The 26,187-nt window shown below is 35.6% G+C and overlaps 1 protein-coding gene across 1 annotated transcript in view; it reads right to left on the bottom strand.

Annotated features, from left to right (window-relative positions):
• The window catches only part of LOC6046111, a 98,106-nt gene that overhangs the window by 33,207 nt on the left and 38,712 nt on the right, over positions 1 to 26,187 (bottom strand). The window contains 3 exon segments of the mRNA XM_038257065.1: positions 324 to 464; positions 527 to 812; positions 7,932 to 10,114. Coding sequence (XP_038112993.1) covers positions 324 to 464; positions 527 to 812; positions 7,932 to 9,979 — 2,475 coding nt within the window. The 5' untranslated portion in view covers positions 9,980 to 10,114.

The following is a 26,187-nucleotide window of genomic DNA, read 5'->3' as shown; positions in this document are numbered from 1 at the left end:
TGGTTGTGGTTGGGAGGTTTTTGGATTGGTGAAAGGTGTCGTGATGTGTTGTGGTTGGGAGTCTTGTCTTGATTTTGGACACAAATTTGCTTCTAATGAACTGAGAGCTTGTTCACCTCCTGTTTTGTTAGAGAAGGTTGAAGAGCATAAACACTTGTTGGATTAGCGACAGTTCTTAGCACGTTGCACATTTCGAAAAGTTTCATTACTTTCAATTTGTCGATCAAAAAATATCAATTTCATAAAAAACGTCATGAATTTGAGCATTTCTGAAATGTGAAGCAGTACCTTAAGGGTGTTGTTTTTTAAAACTTTGTTCGTACCTGGTCGTAATACTGATCGCGCAGCGTGGTCAAGTGGTGCGTACCAATGTCCCGAATCTCCCGCAGGTGCTTGGACTGCGTCGAGTAGCTGCCCTGGATCCACTCAACTTGCAGCTGGCAGTTCTCCTTGATGCGGTGAACCTGTCAAAAAACGAATCAAAACTCTTAAAATTGTAAAAGAAACCCCACGAGTCCCCTCTTACCTGTTGCGTGTAATTTTCCCTCAACCGCTCCAGCTGCTGGCTCTTGTAGTGCTCGATGTTGTCCAGCATGGCGTAGATCTGGCGCGCCTTCGACGACGACTTGTCGCTGCGGTAGCAGTAGCTGCAACAGTTCTGGCAAATCAAATCTATAATGCGAAATCGAATGAAGATGCGCCGGATGCCCTGGAAAATGAGCGTCAGCGCCAGGAAGGTCACCGCCGAGATGGCCCCCGTAATGATGCTGCCGATCTTGACCCGGTAGAACACGATCGGATCGATGTACAGTCTGTAACGAGAGCGAGAAAGTTGCATCAGTATCGAACGTTACTTTGTGCAAGGATAAAGTTCACTGTTACAACGTTGTTGATGCCAAAGCTAAATTATTCATTGTCAATTTCTGCCAACCGAGACGAGTTGCTGCAGTTGCACCCGCCGGCCAAAGGGGAAAAGAGCAAGATGCATTCAAATTGCTCTTCCAATTTGTATGAAAATGCAGCGTCTTCTCGTCGAGTGTCGTGCCAAGGAATTTCAGTGTTCTTGAGACTATACAAGCTCGAGAAACTCGAGCGCCCTGCATCATTTTTCATGTTTGGGAAAAAAAAGCTCGTAACGTCGTCTCATTTAGCGGCTAAGCTGAGATTTTCCCATTCCCATAATCTCGAGGGATGAGCAGAATTGGGCACGTTTTTACTGCACCGCAAATATATTAAGTTCAAACACGGGGTGCAACCGCTTCGAGATCGATATCGGCATACAAATGAGGTCATGTAATAAGTCGCAGTCTATGGAATGTGTAATGCAAGAATTAAGAGTTGAGTTATGTGGCGCATTTTATCAGGCTAGAAAAGTCTACCCGAGCAGACGGAAATAGCTTGGGAATAACATTTTTTTGATATTTGAAAACACTAGGCCAAAAACATTTTTTTTTATTTATAACAAGATTTGTTATTCGTCGTTATGATTACTAATAACACTTTTAGTAATTCTTCGAACAAATCTTTGTTATTATTTTTTGTTATTTTAACAACTAATCCGATCATACCAATAACAGTTAGAGGTATTCTTCCATAACAAAAAATGTTATTCCACAGTTGTTTTGGCTTTCATCCAATATCAGACCAATAACAAATTTTGTTATAATAACATAAACTGTTATTAAACCATTATGCCAAAATAGATTTTTCAAGAAGATTCCATAACACTTTATGTTATTTTAACAGTATTTGTAATTGAAATGGCATGAATTTAACATACCGTCTGCCCGGGTATGAAGAACTGCTGTTACAGAGTTTTATTAATCAAGTCCTATCCGTTTAGCATTAGCATTAGCATTAGCATTTGGAGGACGCCCCACCACCGGAAGGCTCCACAACGCTTATCCCACTGTTTGGTATGGTTGTGTTAGACCCTCATCCGGAACAATAATCCAACACGGGAGATACCATGTCTTCATCTTTTGATGAGTGTGTAATACAGCCCAGGGCATAAGGGGTCCACGCCGGGTCCAAGCTATCCTCGGGGAAATGAAGGAATGTTAGTAAACACCTATCTAAAGTGCGCAGGGACCCCTACGTCACCTTAGTGGTATAGATGTTTGTAGGGAGGTTTTGGACTCAATGTTAGTAGGAGAGGTAGAACCCTAGGATATACCCCGAAAGGTATTGCGGGCAAATCAAGTAGAGTTAGTTTTTTTATTATTAAACATATACTTGTGACTGTATAGTGTAAAGAATGCATGATTTATATTTTTTTATATTTTAAGCCACGGCAGATACAACGCGACGAAGCCGTGCTTGATTAAATTGATTGTAGTATTACTAAACTAACCATTTACTCATGTAAATGCAATGCTGATTAAACACAGTTTTAACATGTCTGCTATTAAACTCAAGCTACCGACTGTAAGAGTAAAAAGGAGTTTATATTTTACCTTAAATGATTATATGTTTAAGCGAAATTCGAGGTTATACATGATTTAATAAATAATTGGAATCTTGATTTTAAACTCTTACAGCGATGCGGAGTAAACAATAATTATTTACTTGTTTAATTTAAATTGAGAGTTAAATACAAATTAAAACGACCGATTCAAAAGCATACTTAGTTAATATTTCATTTTTGTTGTGTAATGGGAATAATCAGCATATTTAATATGTTTGAATTTAAATACAATAAAAATGGAAAGTCCTCACCAAGCTTTCATTATCGGCATCTGTGGGAGTCGGCTAGTGTAAGATGCAACAGTTGAGAAAAAAAAGCTCGAGAAAAAGAAAAAAAAGAAAAAGCCTCCAGAATTTTTAAATAATTCTGGAGATAAATGCTCCCCTCTGACATCCCTGCGCACCAACACTGAAAACAAAAACAACCCTGCAAGATTATCTCAGCAGCACAACTATACGCTACACACACTACGAACTCTTGCTCTCATCCATATTGAGCTTCACAATGCCACAACACCAAGCTCAGTGGCAGAACCTTCGAAAGTTCGCAAACCGACGAGAGCACACAAACACAAAGACTGCCCACAAAAGTTCCCACAATTTTCGCTCTCAATGAAACAAAAGTATTTCCTAGCAAGATGGGAGTTGAGCGTAAAATATAAAAGTGCGTGTGCTCAACAAGGAGCGAACTCACCGCGTACTCCAACAGCCAGCAACACCGACACACCGACCTAATTAATCAAGTCCTATCCGTTTACTATAAAATGATGGTTCGTTTAATACATTTTAATTTAAAAGAGAAGAAGACGTTTGGAAAATTCTGGTTAAACACACACATAAACATCAAAAAATATTTGCACAGCCTAACCTGATCAAAAAAAAAAAAAAATAATGAAAAATCCTTCTGTTATTATCGATCTTATCACTTGTAGCCCCAACGGAGTCAAAAAAGTTGGAAATGCAACTCTACCGGCTCATACAACCCTTGGAAAAAAGTGGAAATGCCTTTTTTATTAATACTCAAGGTAGACGCATCTGTTTTGGATCTACCTTGTTGGAAGTGATTCTTGACATTCTTCCGGGTCGAATGCAACAAGAATCATCCAAATCAGTTGAGTTCTCGCCGAGATACAGCCGGTTGAATTTGCATTTCCAACTTTTTTGACACCCTTGGTGCTTCGTGAAAATTTTGACCCCGTTGGGGCTACAAGTGCTATTAAATCCGACAAAATTAAGTCAACTTTATTTTTTTTATTCATTCCAATTTGTTTGCGTAATTTTGCCTTCAAGCTATAGTTTTTTTATGTGTTTGTGGGAAAAATAGAAATTTAAACCGAAATTTTTGTTTGACATCAGATTTTATTGTGAAATTAAATTTGCGATAGAAAAATACGTGAAATATTGTTTGATAAAGTGCACCGGTTTCCACTTAAAGTTTAATTATTATCGAAAACCTTCTGTTTAAAGATTTGTTTTAAAGTGTCTAAGATTGTCGATTCCTGAAAATATATTATTTCGATAAGTTGAGAAAAAATCTTACCCGGGCAAGTTGGAATAACAAAACAGAGATCATTTCAAAAACAAGCCCTATTAAAATATCAAATTTTGTTGTCAGAAATAGTATAGCATAGCTTAGTATATAGAACTTTCGAACATTTTGGTCATTTGCGCACTTGGATGTTTTGCCTGGTCTCTGTTAAATTTTACAACTTTTAAAATGTTGAACAACAATTGAAAGCAGTCAGCTAATATAACCTGATTTTTAGGGTTAGTGAAATTTCACGATTTCGCGGACAGCGTGAAATCCGCGAAATTTGGCTTTTTCCGCGAAATCCCGTGAAATTTTATGTTTGTGTGAAAATGTATCGATTTTTAATAAAATAACTTATCAAACTTAAAAAGGAATAAAAATAATGTTATGAACTACTGTAGAATTAAGCGAGTGAATACCCTGGTTTTATTACTAATATAGGGTTAATGATTTTTGACGGTTTTGTAGACGGCGTGAAATTCGTGAAATTTATTAATTTTCTCGAATCATTGAATGAAAATATGGGCAAAAAAAAAATAAAAACAATATAAATATTGAAATAACAAGCCATAGTTTCAACATTTGCATGGAAAAAGTGTTTTAAAATGCATTTTACACTAGTTCAGTAGTTTTGCAATCATTAGTTTTCAAAAAATGTAAGATTTGACGAAAACAATAATTTTAGCAAAAAAAAAAAAACATTTTGCGATAACAAACATCGAAAATTTTCAAAAATTCGAAAGATTTTTAAATCAACCCAAACATTTTTAAATGATCCCAAACATTCTAAAACTTGAATGAAAAACGCAGGGGAATGAATTTTTAATTTATTTCAGCTGAACCGGACAAACATTTTTAATAAAATTTGTACCATCCTAACAACTCAATAAATATTTCATCCAAAAAGAAAAGAAATTTTATTAGATTTCAATTAAAAAGCTTGATTATATATGTGTGTCAAGTTGATATGAACCATTTGAAGAAATGTTGAGATTTTTGAGTTTTTTAGAAACTAACAAAATTTAGTAATATTTTGATTCGCTGTATTTAAAATTTTAGTGCTATTTTATTTGAAAGGTATAGTTTTGAAAGAAATAAAATAAAACCAAGCTTTGTTTTATTCAAAATAAAATTAAGAGTATTTTTTTTATCTTTGGAATCATATTTTAAAAATATAACAATTTTTTTTTTGGGCCTGTTAAATTTTAACGATGTTTGTTTATTTGGGTGGATGTTTCCCTTGAAAGTTAAAAAATACTCCTTTTTTGTTTTCTCTTCTCATTTAGAATAAAATTTCGATTTTGTTAAAAATTATATTATTTTTGCAAAATGTTTTTAAATTTAGTTTTTGACAAATGAGCTAAAACCCTTTAAAAATGTTTAATGGGCTAAATGACGCAGAAAACTCAATTTATTTTACTCATTTTGACTGGACAAATCTAGCTTTGATATGAAATTCAATAAAATGTAAAATGATATAACAGAAGCAAATTAGCGAAAACATTTGAGCTTCGTTAGTCGAATATTAAAAGAGCAGTTCAGTAAATGAGAATACGCGTGCCCTACATTTTGTTTCAAACAGAACTTGAACTTTGAAAATTATTTCCATGCTCGGTTAGAGGCATTGAAGCTTGGACCTCTGGTTGCTGAAATATAGCGAATAAAACAAACAAGAATCTCTATGTATTTTTGAATCACATCCATACATTTGTAAAAAAATTCTGGTATTTTGAAAAAAATAATATTTTTAAATTTTTGGAATCAGATTTAATTTTTAAAAGGGCGAAGTAGGTATTCAATGACCCTTTTGAAATGTTGATCTTGATTCCTAAATTTTAAAAATATTCTTTTTTCGAAAGATAAAAAAAAATCACAAATGTTTCATTTTTGAACATTGAAATTAGGAACATTCATTTCAGAAATATTGGTACTAGAAAATAAATGGCTGTTTGCATGTTAAATTTTCTTGTTTCTTGGTGTTTTTTTTCTTTTTTATGGCTGTATTTTAACAACCAGAGATCATATCTTCAATGTCTCTTAATCAATCTTAATGGAAATTTTCTGAAATCCTCGAAAAAAAATATTTTCTGGAATTGACAGTCATGAACACTATTTTAAAAAATCGAAAAATAGAAATTTTTATCTTGAAAACGGTACACTTTATGTAAAGTACGTTTAGATTGCAAAATTTGATTTTAAATTGAAAACGGAAGTTAAAAAAATCGAGTAAAATTTCTTTTTTTTTCAAAGAAGGCATTTTTTTGGCCATAAGGAAGGCCCCTTAAAAGTTTGAGCCAATTAAAAAAATATAATTAAATCCATTTATAGTTTGGTGGATTATTCCTCTAATGACAGTACAGATAAAATATATTCAAAGCTTAATTATTTGTTGTTTGACTATGGACGACCCTGGGAGATCGAAGTAAGCTACGCTCGAAGAAGGACGTCAAAGATTTTCGCTGTCGTTTTTTTTTTCTTTGAATATTTGTTCCAAAATTGTGATTCCGGCAGATTACGGTGATTCCGTTACTGGTGTTGGTTGCTGTGGAAGTGCCCCGGCAGTGGTTCTAGCGGAGTATTTAACAAGAATATTTGAATGTTCGAATTCAAAAGTGAAAGTGTAGAGAGGAACGGCTCACGGCGTTTCAGTGTCCATGCCAAGAACCTGAGCAACTGTTTTACAATTGGCAGAGGAACCACGGAACCTTTCAACGGGAAAACCTTCAAAGTCATCACTCAAGATCTGAAGAACTTGTGTCAGCTTCGAAATTTGGAGTTCCTTTCTGGTTTTCATCACGGTCAGCATTCCCCAGCAGCAACAGTAACAGTAAATGGAACTTGTCATCATTGGAAACCTGAAGTTTGAAGGCTGGATTGGATCAAGATTTGATGTTTTCTTATTTGGTGAGCCCGTTCTTTTTCTTTAACACAAAAAAACACTCACTTATTCTATCATACGCACAAAACAATCAAGACAACTACGCCAACCTTATTATATACGCGGTAGGGTGTTCCCTCGGTCGTTCGCTGTGAGTTGTGGATTGCCTGCTTCTCTAATGAAGGTTCGACTGGGGGGCATGCTTATTAATTTCTCGTCGCTCCATACCCTCAGTGACGTGATGGGAGCAAGGGCGTCTATACGAAGTGTCCCTACACCCGCTACAAATTTCCGGCGCTTGGGGAGGGAAGCGGGAAACCATTTTGATCTATGCGCCGGTATTTGTAGCATAAAAATTCGTGCAAAAAAACTTATGCACGTGGGTGTACAGATTACGGAGTAAAAGATGATCGAATTGCTCACCTAGCACTCACATGTGTTCCAGGACCAAGTTGCCTGCGGGTATGGGGATCATACATACATACATACATACAAAGCTTAATTATTTGTTGTTTAATTTTAACAACTCAACTCAGCATAAATATTATTTTGATATTTGAATAAAACCTGATTCATACGAACTAAACAAAATGATTCATTGATAAAAAGGATAGGTTTAGTTTGACCAACTGAAAAAATAACCCTCGTTTTCTAGCAAAATTGATTGGACGCATTTCACAAACGTCAAGCGCCACCGATCCCATGTCGCCTTCTTACCTACTGCGAGCCGGACACAATGTTTGGACCGTAAACAAAACGCTTCCACGATGTTTTCCCGTTTCCGCCTTATTGAAGTGTGCCGGCGGCGGAAAACTCCACCATCAACAAACGACGACTATTTTGCTGATGATGATGAGGGCATTTTCCGTGCCAAACACAACATCGTCCCACCATCTTTTGCGTCCCGTCACGCTAGTTTTCGTCTCTTTTTGCGCACCCACCCCAAAATCGATGCCGCCGCCGCTGAAAGGGTCCAATGACCGCGACGGCGACTTCGCTCGAAAATTTCGAAAAAGGCCAACGTTCTGATGGTTGCAATTAGTTTGCGTAACTCACCTAATTCCAGCGGTGGCGTTGCCCATGATGTTGATGGCGTAGCACGTGTACAGGCCGCTGTCGCGGCGCGAGATGTTGTGGATCTTGAGGAAGCCGTTCTCGAGCAGCGTGATGCCGATGTTCTCGCGCAGCAGCCCGTCGCCGGTGACGTTGTCCGTGGTCAACATCTGGAACTCGACCGCCTGCTGGTACTTGTGGGGCGTGCCGTCGCTGGAGGTGTCGAAGAGGAGGGACTTTTGGTCCTGCTCCTGGCTGTGGCGGAGGATTTCGTTTTTCGGGGTGATCCAGATGATGTCCGGTGGGGGATTTCCCGTAAACACGCACTCCAGCACGGCGTCCGATTTGAGCAGGTGCATTTTGCTGTCGGATGATTGCAGCAGTTCGGGTTTGAAGCAGTTGATGTGCTGCAGGACGCGCACGATGTCACCCGGGTAGCCGTTGCGACACTTGAGTTCTGGGAGCCGGAGCAGGTCGTAGATTTTTTGGGTGTTGTTTTCAGCTTGGAGTTCGTCGATCCAGCTGAGGATCCAGTACATGTGGCAGTCGCAGCCGTAGTCATTGTTCTGGAAGTTGGCCTGCTGCAGTTGGTGCAGGTTGCGGACCTGCTCGGGGATGTACATGATGTCGTTGTTGGCTACGTCCAGGTGGCGCAGCTTGGTCAGCTCGCCGATCTCTTTCGGCAGGCTGGTCAGTCTATTGTTCGACAGCAGGAGGGTGTCCAGGCTGGGTACGTTGCGGAACACGCACGGTTCGATCTCTTTCAGTCGGGTGTTGTTGCGGATCGAGAGGTGGTGCAGGTTCTTGAGAATGTCCTTGTTGACGGTGTTGTTGTTGCGAGACACCCAGTTGCTGAGCGATTCCAGGTTGGTCGCGTCCAGGTACAGTCGCTCCAGCTTGAACTGATTGGAGAAGATGGAGTTGGGCAGAGTTCGCATCACGTTGTTGCTCAGGTTGATGGTCTGCAGGCTCTTCAACGACGAAAATACCGTCGACGGGAGGATGTAGATCTGGTTATTGTTGATGTTCAGGTGGCGCAGCTCGTCCAGCGTGTCGAACGCGTTACGATCGATGAATACCAACTTGTTGTAGGATAGATCCAACTGTTGGAGCTTCTTCAAACCGTACAGCGCATTTTTCGAAATCTTCTCGATGATGTTGTTGTTCAGTCTTAGTACGCGCAGCTGCTTGTTGGTGAGAAAGAAGTTGTCCAAAAAGGACACGAGCATGTTGTTCGAGAGATCCAGCACTTCAATCGCGCGCAGCTCTTTGAAGATTTGAAATGGCACCACGTACAGCCGATTGTTGGACAGGTACAGCTCGGTCAGGTTGCTCAGCCCGTTGAAGATGTTCCGTGGAAGATCGTGTATAGAGTTGTTTGACAGGTTCAGGATGCGCAGACGACTCAACGGCCGGAGCTGCCCCAAGACAATCTCGTTTAGCTTATTGTACTGCAGCTGCAGTTCTTCTAGGTTAGTTAAGTCGTAGAAAATATCACTTGGAAGATTGGATAATTGATTCTCGGACAGCTTCAGCAGCTTTAATCTGTCTAGCTTGCTGAAATAGTCTCGCCTTAGAGCTCTAATGTTATTTGCACTTAAATCTAACATCACTAAATTAGTGAACTTTTTGTCCTCCCTCGCGAATGTCAACTCCAGCTGCCGTCCCGTAACGTTGCTCTCCTTCCACCGTATCGCTTCCAAATAGTTTTCATTTTTAAACGCCAAATGGTCAACTTCGGGAGCTTCCACCGGAACCCGCTCCAGCAGCACTCCCTTGTACGAGTTGACCGGCCGCAAATACACCTCATTCACGGTGCGTAGTCCCGTATCAAAGCAACTCAATACCTTAAGAAAACTATTCACATCCTCGCTATCGTCGCCATAGCTCGGATACTCGGCCGCAATCGCCGATCCATCGGACGGGGGCGTGCCACTCAGGCTGCCGTAGCCGGCCGTAAGTGCACATTCCGTCTGGTCCGACACGTGTACACACGCGAACAGCAGCTGGGCCAGTATCAGGACGACACGTTGACTGCGGCTGCGGGTCATTCTAGTGGCCGTTCTCGTTCGCAGTTTGCTGACGAAGACTTGGGACTTTCACGCGTTGGTGGCCGCAGGAAAGTGGTGCTCCATCTAGTTTTGATCGCATGGAAGCGTTGATGCATCTTTTCCGGTACAGCGTTTCTGCAAGAGAGAGAAGAGAGAAAGAGTTGACATTAGAAACGTGACCCAATCGGTGAGACTTTGCGCGGAAAGTGAACGTGGCTATTGTGATGCAAATAGGATTAACCTTATCCGGACATCTCAAGTTAATTGAGTAGCGCAAGTGGCAAAATTGTGGTGAAAAGTCATGACAAGATCTAAAAAATTTCAAACCAACAATTTTTTTCAAGAGGCGACTAAATCTCATCATAGAAAAGTTTAAACCCCTTAAAAGCTTCTCCCTTCCTTTTTCGAAGGAAACCATTATTTAACATGCTTCTCCCGACCTCATCATGAAATATGCAAATTAAATCGACAAACTAGTTTTATCTGCCCACAACGAGGAAAACTAACCCCTCCTCATGAAATATACATCCATGCAAGAGGAGGTGGGGCAGGTCGATGGCAAGCTTCGAGAACCATTTATTGGCATTAGACACATTGTCATGGCCGGTCGTTGGAAAATTCCAAACTTCCCCCTCACACAAACACCCTCCAAGGAAAAAGATGACCCCGGGCGTTTTTTATTTTTTCTGGTGTTTCTCAAAACAAAATTAGACTAATCGATGCCCGACCGGCTTCGTTAAACTTTTTCGTGCCGGCACCGTGCAAACTAACTTTTCTCTCCGCACGATATGGATGATGCGCTCGAATGAGTTTTCCGGAAAAATGTTTTTTTTTTGTCAAAAAAAAAGAGACAAATGAAAATGATTGAGCAAAAAAACCTGCCATTCGCTTTTCGATCGTTTAGCATTTTCGTTCGCTCAAGAAAAGTCATTATCATGTTCTTTTTCTATGAATGTTTCCTTTCAAGGAAGCTTTCGAAAGAACAAACTAAAAAGTCATTTCTACTGATGATGCTTTCAAAACGGAAAAAGGGACGGATACGGAGAGCAGTGTTTCAGTTTGGTCTGTCGACTTTTGTTTGGATTTCGGTTTCGAATTAAAACATTTTTTCGGGGTGAATTCCAAGAAGCTTTTAGGGCTTTGCGACTTCTAAAGTGCTTCAGGATATCAGTTTAGGTACGAAATTCGTGAAATTATTTGAACTGCATTTTGTTTACTCAGTATTTTTAATTCGAGCAACTTTTTATGTAAAATTTTTCACTTATCCTCTTCAAGATAACCATTTTTTTTTTCAATTTGATGTTTTTTATACGCATTTATCTTCCTAAATTTAAATATTGTTTCCTAAAGTGTTAATCCTTTAATTAATGCAGAGTAAAAAGAAGGTATAAAAAGCAGGTATACTTGATGTTGTAATATTACCTCTTATGTAATGTAATATTACTTCAATCAATGTTGAAAAAGTGGAATAGTACACAGTTAAAAAATCATGGTAATTTCACAGCTGGGAAGGGGTATAGCTTTTATGTCAGAAAAAGATGCAATATTACATCTGAAAATGTGTAATTTTACCGCTTTTCTGGTGTAATGTCACTTTTTCAGTCTTAATTGAGGTAAAATTACATCATAAAAGATGTGATATTCAACCTTCCAAAATTACAGCTTCCAAATTTACACAACTTTTTACTGTGTAGAAATGTGGCAAATTCATACATTTTTAGAGGTTACATTAACTTTTCTTCTGGCAAAGAAGATATATTTATACTCAAATGTAAAACTACTATGATAAGTATTCTATGTGCATACTTTTTTTACTTAAAATTGAAGGGACAAAACACAAAACAAAAACATATTGCCGGAAGTTCAAAATTAAAGAGAAACCTCTCATTTGCGATTTAAAAACAATGAAAACCAGCTAATATAAAGAAGTGACTGAAAAAATATGAAAAAAACAGAGCAATTCTCTACGAAACAGCACACACTTAGTTTAATTTAAAATCTGTTTTCAGGGCATTAAAATATACATTTTCATCTATGATCAAAACAATTTTGAAGACATTTGGTTGATCATTGCCGAGATATAGCTATTTGAAGTTAGCAGTTTCAAAAAACTTAACACTGCCTTGACCAAATCGGTTCAAAATTTTGGTGAAGACTCGTTAAACCGATTCTGTGTGCATGACGACGGCCGATTTTCAAAAAAAAACTTATTTAAAAAAAGATAAACAATATTTTTGTGTTTTTCATATAAAAAATCGTCAGTTTTTGATTTTTGTATTTGTTAAAAATGAAAAAATTTAAAATCGGGCTTCGTCATGCACACGGAATATGTTTTGGGAGTCTTCACCCCGAATTTCAGCCAATTTGGTCCATCCCATCTCGAGATATCGTGGCACCCTTTAAATCAACTTGGTGTTTCGAGGAAAACGCTCAAAAAGTTTGACAGTCCGCTTTGCGCACGGCAAAATTTTGAGCCTCAAATCGTCTCTAACTCAGTTTAATCATTTAATATGTTCATGCAATTTTCAGGAGCGATTGAAAATCATCTTTTTAATGGATTTAATAAATTTTCTGTAATATAAAATTTTGTGATTTTCTACATGTATGTAACCCCCTAAGTGAAATTATGATAAAGTGCGCCGTTTTAAATTTATAGCCTTTTTGGGGTAACTTTTTTAAAATAGTCGAAGTTATTTTAAAAAAAGTTAGTGCCCATGTTTGCCTACCTTTGAAAAAAATATTTTTGAAAACTCTATATTTTGCATTTTTGAACTTTGTTGATATGACCCTTAGTTGCTGAGATATTGTCATGCATAGGTAGGTCTACAAACAGGTAAATTTCTGTTTTGAGCAATTCCAGCTCAAATCAGGAATTTTTCTGGTACTTTTGTACCCGACCCTCTCCGATTTCAATGAAACTTTGTAGACATGTTATCCTAGGCCTACATAAGCCATTTTTGTGTATATGGAGCCAATAGTACTCGAAAACAACATTTGAGAAGGGCGTAAGGTATTTAAATATTTTTGTATTTTGTAATTTAAACATTACTGTATCTCGAAGCCCTTGCATCGTATCAAAAAGTGGTCAAAGACAAACTTGTAGGAAATTGGACGGGCTTTCTGAAAAAAATACACTGAAATAAAAATACACGCCACATCTATGAGATTTTTTGATTTTTAAGTCTAAAACTTGAATTTAAAGGTGATGTCACGATTTTTTTTCGTTCAAAATTTTTGAGGGAATAGCCTAAAATGTTACCAAAAGACTGACGAAAAATGCAGGATGGTATGTCTCTCCTAAAAAAATACAAAAATCATTTACTAGAACAGTTTTTTTGAAAAGTGGTCTAAACGTCAAAATTTTTAAAAACCGGTAGTGGCAATCGATTCTCCAGACAATTTTACATAAAAGTCTCCATATTGACCATTGTCCTATGTCCAATCCTTGGGAAGATACAGCGGTTTTAAAAATAAAAATGTTGAAAAAATGGGTTATTTTGTGGTTTTTGGCAATTTCTATATGACAAACTTGGTTTTTCAGTCTCGTAAATATTTTTACCGGAAAGCTCGTCCAATTTCCCATAAGTTTGCCTTTGACAGCTTTTTGATTTGACTCGTTTTTATATTTACGTAAGCAAATTTACTATCCAGGTTTCTACCACACTGAAAAAAATATTCTATTTTCAGTTATTAGCAATGTAGTTAAGCTTATATCTGTAAGCCCTTACATTCAATTGAAATGCTGTCAATGACAAACTTATGGGAAATTGGACGAGCTTTCCGGTAAAAATATTTACGAGACTGAAAAACCAAGTCTGTCACATAGAAAATTGCAAAAACCTCCAAAAAACTCGTTTTTTCAACATTTTTATTTTTAAAACCCCTGTATCTTCCCAAGGATTGGACATAGGACAATGGTCAATATGGAGACTTTTATGTAAAATTGTCTGGAGAATCGATTGCCACTACCGGTTTTTAAAAATTTTGACGTTTAGACCACTTTTCAAAAAAACTGTTCTAGTAAATGATTTTTGTATTTTTTTAGGAGAGACATACCATCCTGCATTTTTCGTCAGTCTTTTGATAACATTTTAGGCTATTCCCTCAAAAATTTTGAACGAAAAAAAATCGTGACATCACCTTTAAATTTAAGTTTTAGACTTAAAAATCAAAAAATCTCATAGATGTGGCGTGTATTTTTGTTTCAGTGTATTTTTTTCAGAAAGCCCGTCCAATTTCCTACAAGTTTGTCTTTGACCACTTTTTGATACGATGCAAGGGCTTCGAGATACAGTAATGTTTAAATTACAAAATACAAAAATATTTAAATACCTTACGCCCTTCTCAAATGTTGTTTTCGAGTACTATTGGCTCCATATACACAAAAATGGCTTATGTAGGCCTAGGATAACATGTCTACAAAGTTTCATTGAAATCGGAGAGGGTCGGGTACAAAAGTACCAGAAAAATTCCTGATTTGAGCTGGAATTGCTCTTTTGTAAGTCTCACCTAAACAACCCATCATTTTCTAATATCGATATCTCAGCAACTAATGGTCCGAATTTTAATGTTAAAATGTGAAACATTCGTGAAATTTTCCAATCATTTAGAAAAAAAATATTTTCAAAAAATTTAAATCAAGACTAACATTTTAAAAAGGGCCAAACATTAAATGTAACGCCCTTTTTAAATGATAGTCTTGATTTAATTTTTTTTAAATATTGTATGATTAAAAAATGCAAAAAATATCATGCGACCGAAATCTGAAAGAATTACTCAACAGAAAGGCAAAAGTTTGGATTTTAAAGAATATGCCTAATACTACCAGCCAGTGATGAAAGAATCTTCAACAAAAAAATCTTTTGATGTTATCAAGCGAAAAAATCGAGAGAGAACATGGGTCTCCCTTCGCGCGCACGAAGGATCGTTAAAAAGAAACTCAAAAATCATCGTTTGGGTTATTCAGCACAACACCGATTTCACTACTACACTTTCAGGTGTAACATCACATGTCGAAAAATAATGTGTCACTTTTCGTAGATGAACAATGTTCAAAAACAAATCGAAATAAATGAATTTAAGTGGTGCTAACAATGAGGTTCTCAAAAAATCTTCTACTGATTGATTTCTGTAATGCATGTATCTGCAATAAATGATAAGTTTTGATATTCTTAGTTAGGTTTAACGTAAGATCTCCTAACAGCAATGTTAATACAATTAAAGAAAAAGTAAAAAAAAATATTCTCCTTAAACACCACTCGTTCCGAAATTATTGTTACAAAAAACATTGAATTGAAATAAATTAACACCAGCCTTTCTTTTCTTTTTTGTCACGACTTATCTCAGCACCTTCAGCCTCCCCATCAGAAATGACTTATTCATGAGTAAGACCCGGTGGCCGTGGTGAATGCTCCAAAATGGGATCCCATTCAGAAAATCTCTGCTGCACTGCATCGCATTTTATTTTTCGCCTGCCAAAAAGGCCTCTTTTCTTGGCAAACGGTCCCGGGATGGTTTGCTGTTGTGTTTTGTGGGCATGAAACCGGATTTGTTACGTAATTTCACTGCACTACCGGTTGAACGCCGCAGCACAATAACAGCAACAATTTCTAAAGCCTCTGGGATGCCGGTCCTTCGATAAATCAAGGAGAAATGCCGACATGGGGAAGGTGGGGTAAACTGAATTTAGAAATGTTTCAAATTTGGGAGCAAAATATATTTACAAGAGCTGTCCTTAAGTTTCTTTAAATTGTAATTAATATGGATTTTATTAAAACTTAAAGAGCTATTTAACCCGCTTCTCAAACAATCTGAAGGCGATTACACGCAGAAAAAGGTCATAAAAAGCATATCGTCGGCCAAAGTTGCATAGCTCAACGGGGAGCGAGGAAGGGGGGACAACAACCAAAAAGTAGTACACTCTTGTGTTTCGGTTAGATGGCTTGGCATCGCTCCCAGCGGCAGCGCCTATGTGACCATTTGGATGCCATAATGCTGGTGCGGTGATTTCGAGCACCGGCAAGGTAGGTCAGAGACTCAGACGATGCCGATGGACGGTGATGATGACGACGACAACGCCGGCAGCCAGGCGGTTGTTGTGCCGGTTGAATGAATCATTCATTGCAGTAGAAAAACCGTTCAGTTGGAACAGTGACACACACCTCGGTTTTAAGCTATGTTGGCTAAAAATTAAAATTTGTTAGCGAACGATTTAATTTCTAATTCATAGTGATATCGTTTGACCGAAAATTTGGCCCCTGCCTCACGTTATGACCACTTGAGTAATATTTATGTCCTTTTTTAATCTTCCACCAGATCTTAATTATTCAAATGAAAATCATATCCAGGTCAATCATGCGACTGATCCTTGGATAGGTAATTGCAAGACAATCCAAACGAATCAAAAAGTTTGAAGATCTGGCAACCCAGTCTCAAGTTATGACAACATTATTAATTTCCATCAATCAACAATATGACGAAAAACATTTTTTTTCAAATTAATTTAAATAATTTAAATTATAATTACAGTCTGGACTCGATTAAAAGTATAAAAAATTAAATAACGAGCGATGATTTCAACATTTTTATGAAAAAAGTGTTTTAAAATGCATTATAGACCTGTCCAGTTGTTTTGCCATCATTAGTTTCGAAAATATTTAAGTATTGACGAAAATTTTATTTTTTTGCGAAATTTTTTTTTTTTTGCGGTGCTGTACATTGGAATTTCATAAAAATGCAAAACATTTTTAAGCAAGCCTAAACATGCTAAATATAATTATCAATGCAGAAAAATGCATTTTAGATTGTTTTCAGTTGTATTTTCATAGAAATTTTTAAGTTTAAAACGGGCATTGAAGTTTGAGGTTCAAAAACATGTAAAATAATAAAATTGCGTAAAATTTGATTAATTCTACTTATCTTATGTGCATTCAAAAGTTTTTTTAAGCTCTTTAAAATAAGCTATAGACATTCGAGATTGGTTTGACTTTTTCTCATAGCTTTTGCAAATTACTGTTAAAAATGGATTTTTTTAAAACCTTAATATCTTTTTGCAACAGCCTCCAACACGCATACTTCCATTGGTCAAAAGATAGGTTATTTTACGGACTATAAGCCTACGGATTTAACTTTTTGGCCAATCGCTGTTTTTCTCATAGATTTACGATTTTTCTATAACAAACTTTTTAAAACGTCAACTTTTGCCCTGTAGCCTAAGAAAACGAAATTTTTTGGGCTCAATTTATACATATTCGGAATCCTCGGGAAATTTCAATTCTCTACGAAATCAGCCTTTTTTCTTAAATTTTAATTTTTGTATTTTTTAATCCGACTGAAACTTTTTTGGTGTCTTCGGTATGCCTAGAGAAGCCATTTTGCATCATTAGTTTGTCCATATAATTTTCCATACAAATTTGGCAGCTGGCCATACGCAAATGATGTATGAAAATTCAAAAATCTGTAGGGTAGGGTAGTCATCAATGAGACACTTTTGGTTTTCAACTTTCGAAGATTTTTCTCATTTTTTCATCAGCATGTTATAATGAGCTTTTTGTTGCATTATCTTTCTTTTAATGTGTTCTAACATTGACCAAAATATGAGATCGATCCGACATCTACAGCCAGAATTATTCAACTGTCTCATTGTAGACGCACTTGGCAGGAACAATGAGACAGCTGGGGAACAATGAGACACACTACGAAAATCAAGATTTTTCTAGTAAAACATCATGTTTTTGTATTGTTCCATGGCAGGTAACTTGCCTTGAACATTTTAGAGCAATTTTACCAACATGAAACTTTAATTAACAAAAGTTATACTAAAAACTATTTAAATTTTGTAAAATCCGTATATTTATACCAAATAACTTTGTATTTTTGGTTAAATGAAGTTAAAACTTTATAAATATGCCAAAATCACTTTCAATTCATGTTTTGAAAGATTTCCATAGATTTTGAAAAGTTTTATGAAGTAAAATCAAAGTGTCTCATTGTTACCCATGGAATAAAATGAGTGGGGAACAATGAGACAGCCCTGGATTCTGGGTAAATTCTAAATTTTGGCCAAACCTAATGAAAGGACATTGTAGCCCAACTCAATCCCTATGGAACGTCGAAAGAAATTTGAAGAAATATTAGTTTTGGTGTTAATGGCAGCCTACGAGCGAAAAAGTAATTTTTGTCCATAATTTACTTTTACACCCCAGAATCAAACATTTATGAATAACTTTTCAAGGGAGCGTCCATAACCAAAGCCACTATAATGGCAGACGTGTATCCAGTAGACACACCTTTCCCCCAAATATGAGCCAGATTGGTTGAAACTACGACTTGTGAGAGCCATTTTATCATTGTTCCCCGTGTCTCATTGATGACTACTCTACCCTAACTTTTGAAGGAATTTTTTGATCGATTTGGTGTCATCGGCAAAGTTGTAGGTATGGATATGGACTACACTGAAAAAAATGATCCATGGTAAAAAAAAATTGGTGATTTTTTATTTAACTTTTTGTCACTAAAACTTGATTTGCAAAAAAACACAATTTTTTTATATGTTTTAGAGGACATTAAATGCCAACTTTTCAGAAATTTCCAGGTTGTGCAAAAAATCTTTGAGCGAGTTATAAATTTTTGAATCAATACTAATGTTTTCAAAAAATTAAAAAAATTGGTCGCAAAAATTTTTCAACTTCATTTTTCGATGTAAAATCAAATTTGCAATCAAAAAGTACTCTAGTACTCTAGCGTAATATTGAATGTTTGGCCCTTTTGAAATGTTAGTCTTGAAAAAAATTTGAAAATATTTTTTTCGAAAAGATTGGAAAATTTCACGACTGTTTCATATTTTAACATTGAAAATCGGACCATTAGTTGCTGAGATATCAACATTGGAAAATGGTGTGTTGTTTGGGTGGGACTTAGAAAACAGCAATTTACCTGTTTTTAAACCTTTGCATGGCAATATCTCAGCAACTAAGGGTTGTAAGGGTCAAAATTTAAAATGCAAAATATAGAGAATTTTCTCAGCTTTTCAAAAATATGTTTTTTTCAAAAGCGGGCAAACATGTGCACTAATTTAAAAAAAAATAAAAAACTGCGACTATTTTCAAAAAATTCACCTAAAAATGTATTTAACTTGAAAACGGTGCACTTTATCAAAATTTTACTAAAGTACTTTTTGATTGCAAATTTGATTTTACATCGAAAAATGAAGTTAAAAAATTTTGCGTCCAATTTTTTATATTTTTGAAAAAATCAGTATTGTTTCAAAAATTCATAACTCGCTCAAAGATTTTTTGCACAACCTGGAAATTTCTGAAAAGTTGTCATTTGATGTCCTCTAAAACATATCAAAAAATAAAAAAAAATAAAATAGTGTTTTTTTGCAAATCAAGTTTTAGTGACAAAAAGTTAAATAAAAAATCACCAAAAACAATTTTACCGTGCATCATTTTTTTTCAGTGTAGTCCATATCCATACCTACAACTTTCTTGGGCTACAGGGCAAAATTTAACGCTATCTTTTGACCTACGAGAGTATGGGTGTTAGAGGCTGTTGCAAAAAGATATTGAGGTTTTTAATACATCCATTTTTAACAGTAATTTGCAAAATCTATGAGAAAAAGTCAAACCAATTTCGAATGGCAATGATGAAATATTGAAAAAAGATGCATTTTTAATTTGATAATTTGACTAAAATCGGGTTGCAGTACTCAAATTTGATGTTAAAAGTAAGAAAATAAAAAAAATACGTTTTTTTTGTACACGATTCGATTATCCGAAGTCCCATACAAACCTTCGGATAACCGAAACTTCGGATAATCGAGTCTGGACTGTACTTGGAACTCTACGTCTATTTCCGCAAACAGGGTTCAAAATGTCTTACTGTTCTTTTTATAACCAATTCATTCAAGTGACGTCCATCCAGAGATGGCACAACCCAAAACAAAGTGAGGGAAAATAACTCGATTAAGATTCAAATCCCATAAATCCCTTTAAATTAAAAGCTAACTCCCACGCACATTTCTCCTAACCTTGGTGGAAACATTCGATGACGCCGACAGAAATTAAAACAGACCACCCAAATAGGGGGAGAGTCACTTTGAATGTGTGTTTTGCAGGGCGAAAGCTACGACGTCATCGTTATGGCGTAGAATCTACTGTTTCATTACCATATTGGGTGGGTTTTGTTGACAAATGTTGTAAGCTGGAATTAACCCCCAAAAAAAACGATTACAGCATCCTTTACCATCGAATGACGTAGGCGTGGTTGGATGTTGCCTTCTTCCTTTCCAAAAATGCTAGAAAGCGACCGTGACCCTCAAAATCCAGGACGAAACGTAATTGCAACAAACCGTATACCATGGGTATGTGTTGTACGGGGAAAGGATGCTGCATCAGCAGCAGCAACTATTACACCAATCCAAGGACGCACCACCGTGGCATGACCATGAAAACCGAATCAGGAAGTGTGAAACGCGAGAATGCCGGAAGGAAGCACCGCCGGATTGTGCGCATGAGCCGGAATGTGTTTGCGCTTCTCGTTCCAACGGTCCGTGCAAACCCCCGGAAGGGAAGCTGTGGAACTCTATACATAACACAGCGCGGATGCATGTTTGAAGATTCTGAATGCAGCACTCCGCTCCATTATGGTATTGTCGGAGCAATTGAAAAGAACACTTGGTGCAAACGCTTCATTTTCGCTGTGGGGGAGCTCTGTTGCGTGTACTTTGTGCAACTGTTGCACGGAGGAAAATCCCAGTCCTTTTGGGAACGAAACAACTAATGAATATTCAGCGATTAAACGATTCCACAATGATCGTTTCATTAACCCCCTACTAATGATGCAAATTGAATAATTAGACCACGCGTTCCAAAATCCATTTCGGATGGGCATGTGCGGTGCAACCCAACTAACCAAGTGGCCTGGATATTCCGGTCTCGTCCCCGGTGGTGGTGCGAAACTAGTGAGCCATTTAGCAAATTAGCAAGTATTGTACAGCTTGCAAGCTAATGTGGTGTGTGCTTCAGATGGAACTTGATTCCCTCTAACCGACCACCGCAAAGCCGCAGCAGCAACAGTGCTATAGATAGCTGGATCAACTTGAGCCTGAAGTCTGTGGTTAGGGTAGTTGAAATTAAGTGTTATTGGTCATTGAAATTTGTTGAAGTTAAAAACGAATTTATTTTTTGATTGTGATTTTTAATTAAAACATATAAAATGTATAACAAAAGCATACTTTCGAATATGTTTTACAAAAAAGCCAAATAAGAGCCTCATAAGTTAGGATTTAAAAAAAAAAAAAAAAAAAAAAAAAAGGGGTCGCTGTGGAATGTTAAAGATTATGAAAAAATTGTATGGACAATTGTCCACGAAAGGGGGTGGGGGGTAACAGATTCCCAAAAAGTGTCCACGTGGTTTATGGATGGTCCCCAATGTTATTATTTACTTAACTAAGTTTAAAGATTTTTAATAAATTACATATAAATTTAAACAAAATTGACAAAAAAAATTATTGTCCTGAAATTTTTTAAAACTAGTTTTGTTTATAAAAATATCGATTACTTTTGCAAGAATTTAAAGCATTTTTGGGCTGATTTTTTTTTTTTTTTTTTTGGGAGGGTGATCCAACCGCACATCGTTGATGTCGAAACCTCTAAACTGGGCCCTCGTCCTGTCACGTCCGTCAGTAGTCTTGTCGTACATTACAACTAGAATCAGATCTGCCAATGAATTAGTACACTTCGACCAAATAAACACTGACGCTGTATGGATCCGACTCTAGAATAAATGCACAGTTGTGTGTTATTCATAAGTCCAAAATGTTCAATTATTCATATAAGTCCAAATATTCATTTGCGGATAACTACCTAACTTGAATTGAATACAAGATTTAAAGTAACCTATCCGAAAGCTACTCTTATCTCAAATCCCCGACATTTTAATTAATAGACAAAAAATCTAGAACGTTTCTTTTAAAACCTGTCTGGCTTCTTTAAAAAAACAAAAACAAAAAAATAGATTAAAAGAGACGACCATTTGATCGTCAGAATTCCAGTAGATCCTCGATTCGCAACAATGGTCGATACAATCATAATCCGACAGTCGTTAGTTCAACAGATCAACGAATTTAGTCCGATATCATTTCACTATTGATTGATCGAGACTCTACGGAAATTTTGACATATCAGAATGGTTTTTATGCTACTTTAATGAAAATCACCGATTCTGATAAAATTACTAAATTCACTATTACTAATTTTGTCACTAAATAACTAAAGGCAAAATATAAAAAGTTGATATTTATAGTTAAAATCCTAAATTCTACAAAAACTAAATTTTTAAAAACCCGCATCCTAACCTGACACCCACATTAAGATAGGGAAAAATCACATATGTAGCGGTTCATTGTACAAATGTGATATTTCCACTATCGGAGAACCTCCTGGTCTCGATGACAGCTTACCGGCCATCGATTAAGCCCTGAGACTGCGTCAAAGTGGGTTCTCGTAGCATGAAGTGGTGTCCATGTGCAGGGTTGTTACGGAAAAGTCGAGAAAAAATCCGCGCCAGATCCGCGCCGACCCCAAAACCCAATCCGCGCGAAATCCGCGCCATATAAAAAAAAATCGCGACAAACATTGAAGAGAGTAACATAATGAATGAAATTTTAAACGAAAAAAAAAATTATACAGAAGGCATTTGGATCAGTACCGTTGATCAGTTGTGGATTCATATCCCACCTGTACCAAATGGAACCTTTTTTGCCATTTCTGAAACAATATTAGCATTTTTTGCAACACTTTAAATATCGTTTCTTTAAAAACATATTCAGGAAAAAAAAAATAAATTCGAAAAAAAAAATAAAACCATAAAATAAATCACCAAATTATAAAATCTAGGATTAAGTATTTGTTAATTCTCGCCAAAACTTTACTCTGTAAAATCGAAACACGAAATTTCTATTATTTTCTTCTCTAAATTTCTCTAAACTAAAATATGACTCCGAAAATGATCCGAACTTAGAAAATGGCAAAAAAAATAATTTATACATTTAATAATTTAATAATTCAATAATTTAATAATTTAATAATTTAATAATTTAATAATTCAATAATTTAATAATTTAATAATTTAATAATTTAATAATTTAATAATTTAATAATTTAATAATTTAATAATTTAATAATTTAATAATTTAATAATTTAATTATTTAATAATTTAATAATTTAATAATTTAATAAATTAATAATTTAATAATTTAATAATTTAATAATTTAATAATCAAATAATTTAATGATTTAATAATCAAATAATTTAATGATTTAATAATTAAATAATTTAATATTTGATATTTTAATAATTCAATAATTTATTAATTTAATTATTTAATAATTTAATAATTAAATAGTTTAATAATTTAGTAATATAAGGATTTAATAATTTCATAATTTATTAACTTAAGAACTTTCTTAAAAAAATAAAAAATTAAAAACATCAATTGTAATATTTTCGTAATTTTTCAATTTAATGATTCGTACTTTTTACGTTTTTTTTAAATTATGAATTCTAATTTTTTTATTATTTGAATATGTAAATTCTGAAATTTCAAATTGTTGAATTCCAGATTTCTTATTTTTTTTAGTTTTGACATTACACTCGCTTTTAGACGGAGATTTTTTTTCAGATTGCTAAGTGAATTTCATCATGTTGTGATAATTGGGAGTAGAATAAATTCTACCTGACTCAGAGTGGCAGCAGAATTTTTCATTTTTTCAATGAACCAAAAATTTAAAAATTTCAATTTTTATATTGAAAAAACTTAGAAAATCTAAAAAGTTCAATAGCTTAAAATTTTTTAAATTCTGTAATTTTTCGAATTTTGTTATTTTGATTTTAATAAAATTGTTATTAATATGAATTGTTAAGCAGATGTTTTAAAAATAATGAGTTGTAATGTTATGTTAAATTTATATAACAAATCTCAATACATTTAAAAAAATCGCTCCTTGAAGATTATTTCAATGTTTCGTATTAAGAAAAAAATCAATAATTTTTAGAAGAAAATTTTCTGCATTAACAACTTTTTAGGAATTTGATGTTTTTGCACTTAACGAAAAATATTGAATTTATTTAATTCTTAATAATATTTTCCCCTGTAAATTGAAAGAAATTCTATCGTTCGCAATTATTTTGTTTATCAAAATTGCTATCCGCGCGAAATCCGCGCCTGAGCAAAATTAGCCAGCAAATCCGCGCCAGATCCGCGCGATTCGCGCCATCCGCGCCATCCGCGCGATCCGCGCCGTCCGTAACAACCCTGCATGTGTAAAAATGGAAGCTTCAGCAATATACTAAAAACTTCGATTTTAATTCCACATCGGATCAAATCATACTCTTTGCCAAACAAGCATCAAACCTATGACACTCATTATGACAAAGCCCAGGAAATTTAAAGCATTTTTGGGCTGATGCAAATTTTATTTGAAGTTTTTGCTTGAATTACAATTAAAACATTAAATTTCCGTTTAATAATCAATCAAAAATTTTAACATTTTATATGAAACTTGTTCTAGGGAGCATCCATAAACTACGTGAACAAATTTTTTTTTAAAAATTGTAAGAAACGACATTTTAGTAATTATAGTTAACTCACTTTTTGAACATTTTAAAATTTTATGAAAACTTCTTCTTGAAGTACTTCGAACACTTCTTTTAAACAATCAGTTAGATTCCATACAATTCCGTATGTGTTTAATTTGCATGGGAAAATTTCAGACTTCTCAAAATCACCCCAGTTTATGGTACTTGTTTCAAAAGTTGGCCTAAAATTTAGTTATATTTAGTTATTCAAGAAACTTAAAAATTTTAATGGGAATAAAAATTTATTCAACTGAAAAAAGTTTAAAATATAATGCGTGCATTTAGCGTTGAAAATCATGTGCTTTAAAAAAACTGTACTTTTTTGAAAATACCGTAATTTGCAAAATGGTTATTAAAGACAAGAAATTCTGAAAAGATTATCACTTAAGTAGAGTTTTTATTGAAAAAAAAAAAACTTAAATTATAACTATGTATTGCGCCTTGCAGCAATTTCTAGAGTTTTGTGTCAATCGTGCTAGGCCTAGATTTTTTCATCACACTGCCTTGCATGACTGAGAACTGTCAACTTTGCGCACTTTGCACCTCAGTAGAGTGCTGCGGGATTATTTTCATCACAGTTGGCAAACTAAATTTCTATCACACCATCAAAACAAAACAAGTGCAATGCATCGACTTCTGACCCCAATCTAGTCACCAAGCTGTGGTGGCCGAGGCAGTTAAGTCATTGAGATGGTCTGTTAAAGGTTCTTGGCTCGATTCTAGAAGTTGGAACTTTTGAGATTACTTTTTATTTTTTTATTTTTTTCTAGAAAGGCTCAATTGATGCCATATTCAACCTTTGGCCTGAACATTCAATTACCGGAAGTTATTAAAATTTGAATTCTGATCGTTTCGTAAATTGTCTAAATGAATTTAATTACCTAGACAGTTTTAAATGTTTTATAAAGATCATATAATGTACTGAAGAAGAACCGTTTATATTTTAATGTCCAATTTTGTGCCAATCTATGGAATACTTTCAGTAGGCTTAATGATTTTGCCAACAGGAATTTATTCATTCTCCTTTTATTTTTCCGATTTAAATACATATTTTCCTGTAACCGTTGGTCATAATCCATGACGAACTACATTTAACTCTTCACATCAGTATACTGCAGTAGTGAGGGACTTCTCCAACCTGGTATCATAATGGATAAGACGTGATCCTCGGTGTGTTGATCATCAATGACCGCACAAAAGATGGAACCCGGAGATTTCGCGAGCGCGCGTCCGTTTCGGTTTTATCGGCCTGGACAGTGTAAGTCCTGTATGGCATTTGCCTACATCCAACCGTTATAAGAGCACCTCATGGCGCCGTCAACGTCAAGGACGAATACCCAGAAGCCACTCGCCTCCAACGCCAAGGAGGGCACGCCCGCCCTCTCAGCACGCTCGGATCAGACGCTGGGGCTGCCGATTCAACAAGGAAGGAAGATTTCTGCGTGAAACGAATTCAACAGCTGGTCGTCCATCCACATCCGGCACGGAAGTCTAAGCCGAAGACAGCCTCAAGGCCGCAGTTTAGAAGCTACATCCGGCAACAAAGACTGGAGATCGCAGCTGGGAA

Source organism: Culex quinquefasciatus, chromosome 2 (assembly GCF_015732765.1).
Source record: "Culex quinquefasciatus strain JHB chromosome 2, VPISU_Cqui_1.0_pri_paternal, whole genome shotgun sequence".
NCBI lineage: Eukaryota > Metazoa > Arthropoda > Insecta > Diptera > Culicidae > Culex > Culex quinquefasciatus.
This window is presented reverse-complemented; position numbering and strand designations above follow the sequence as displayed.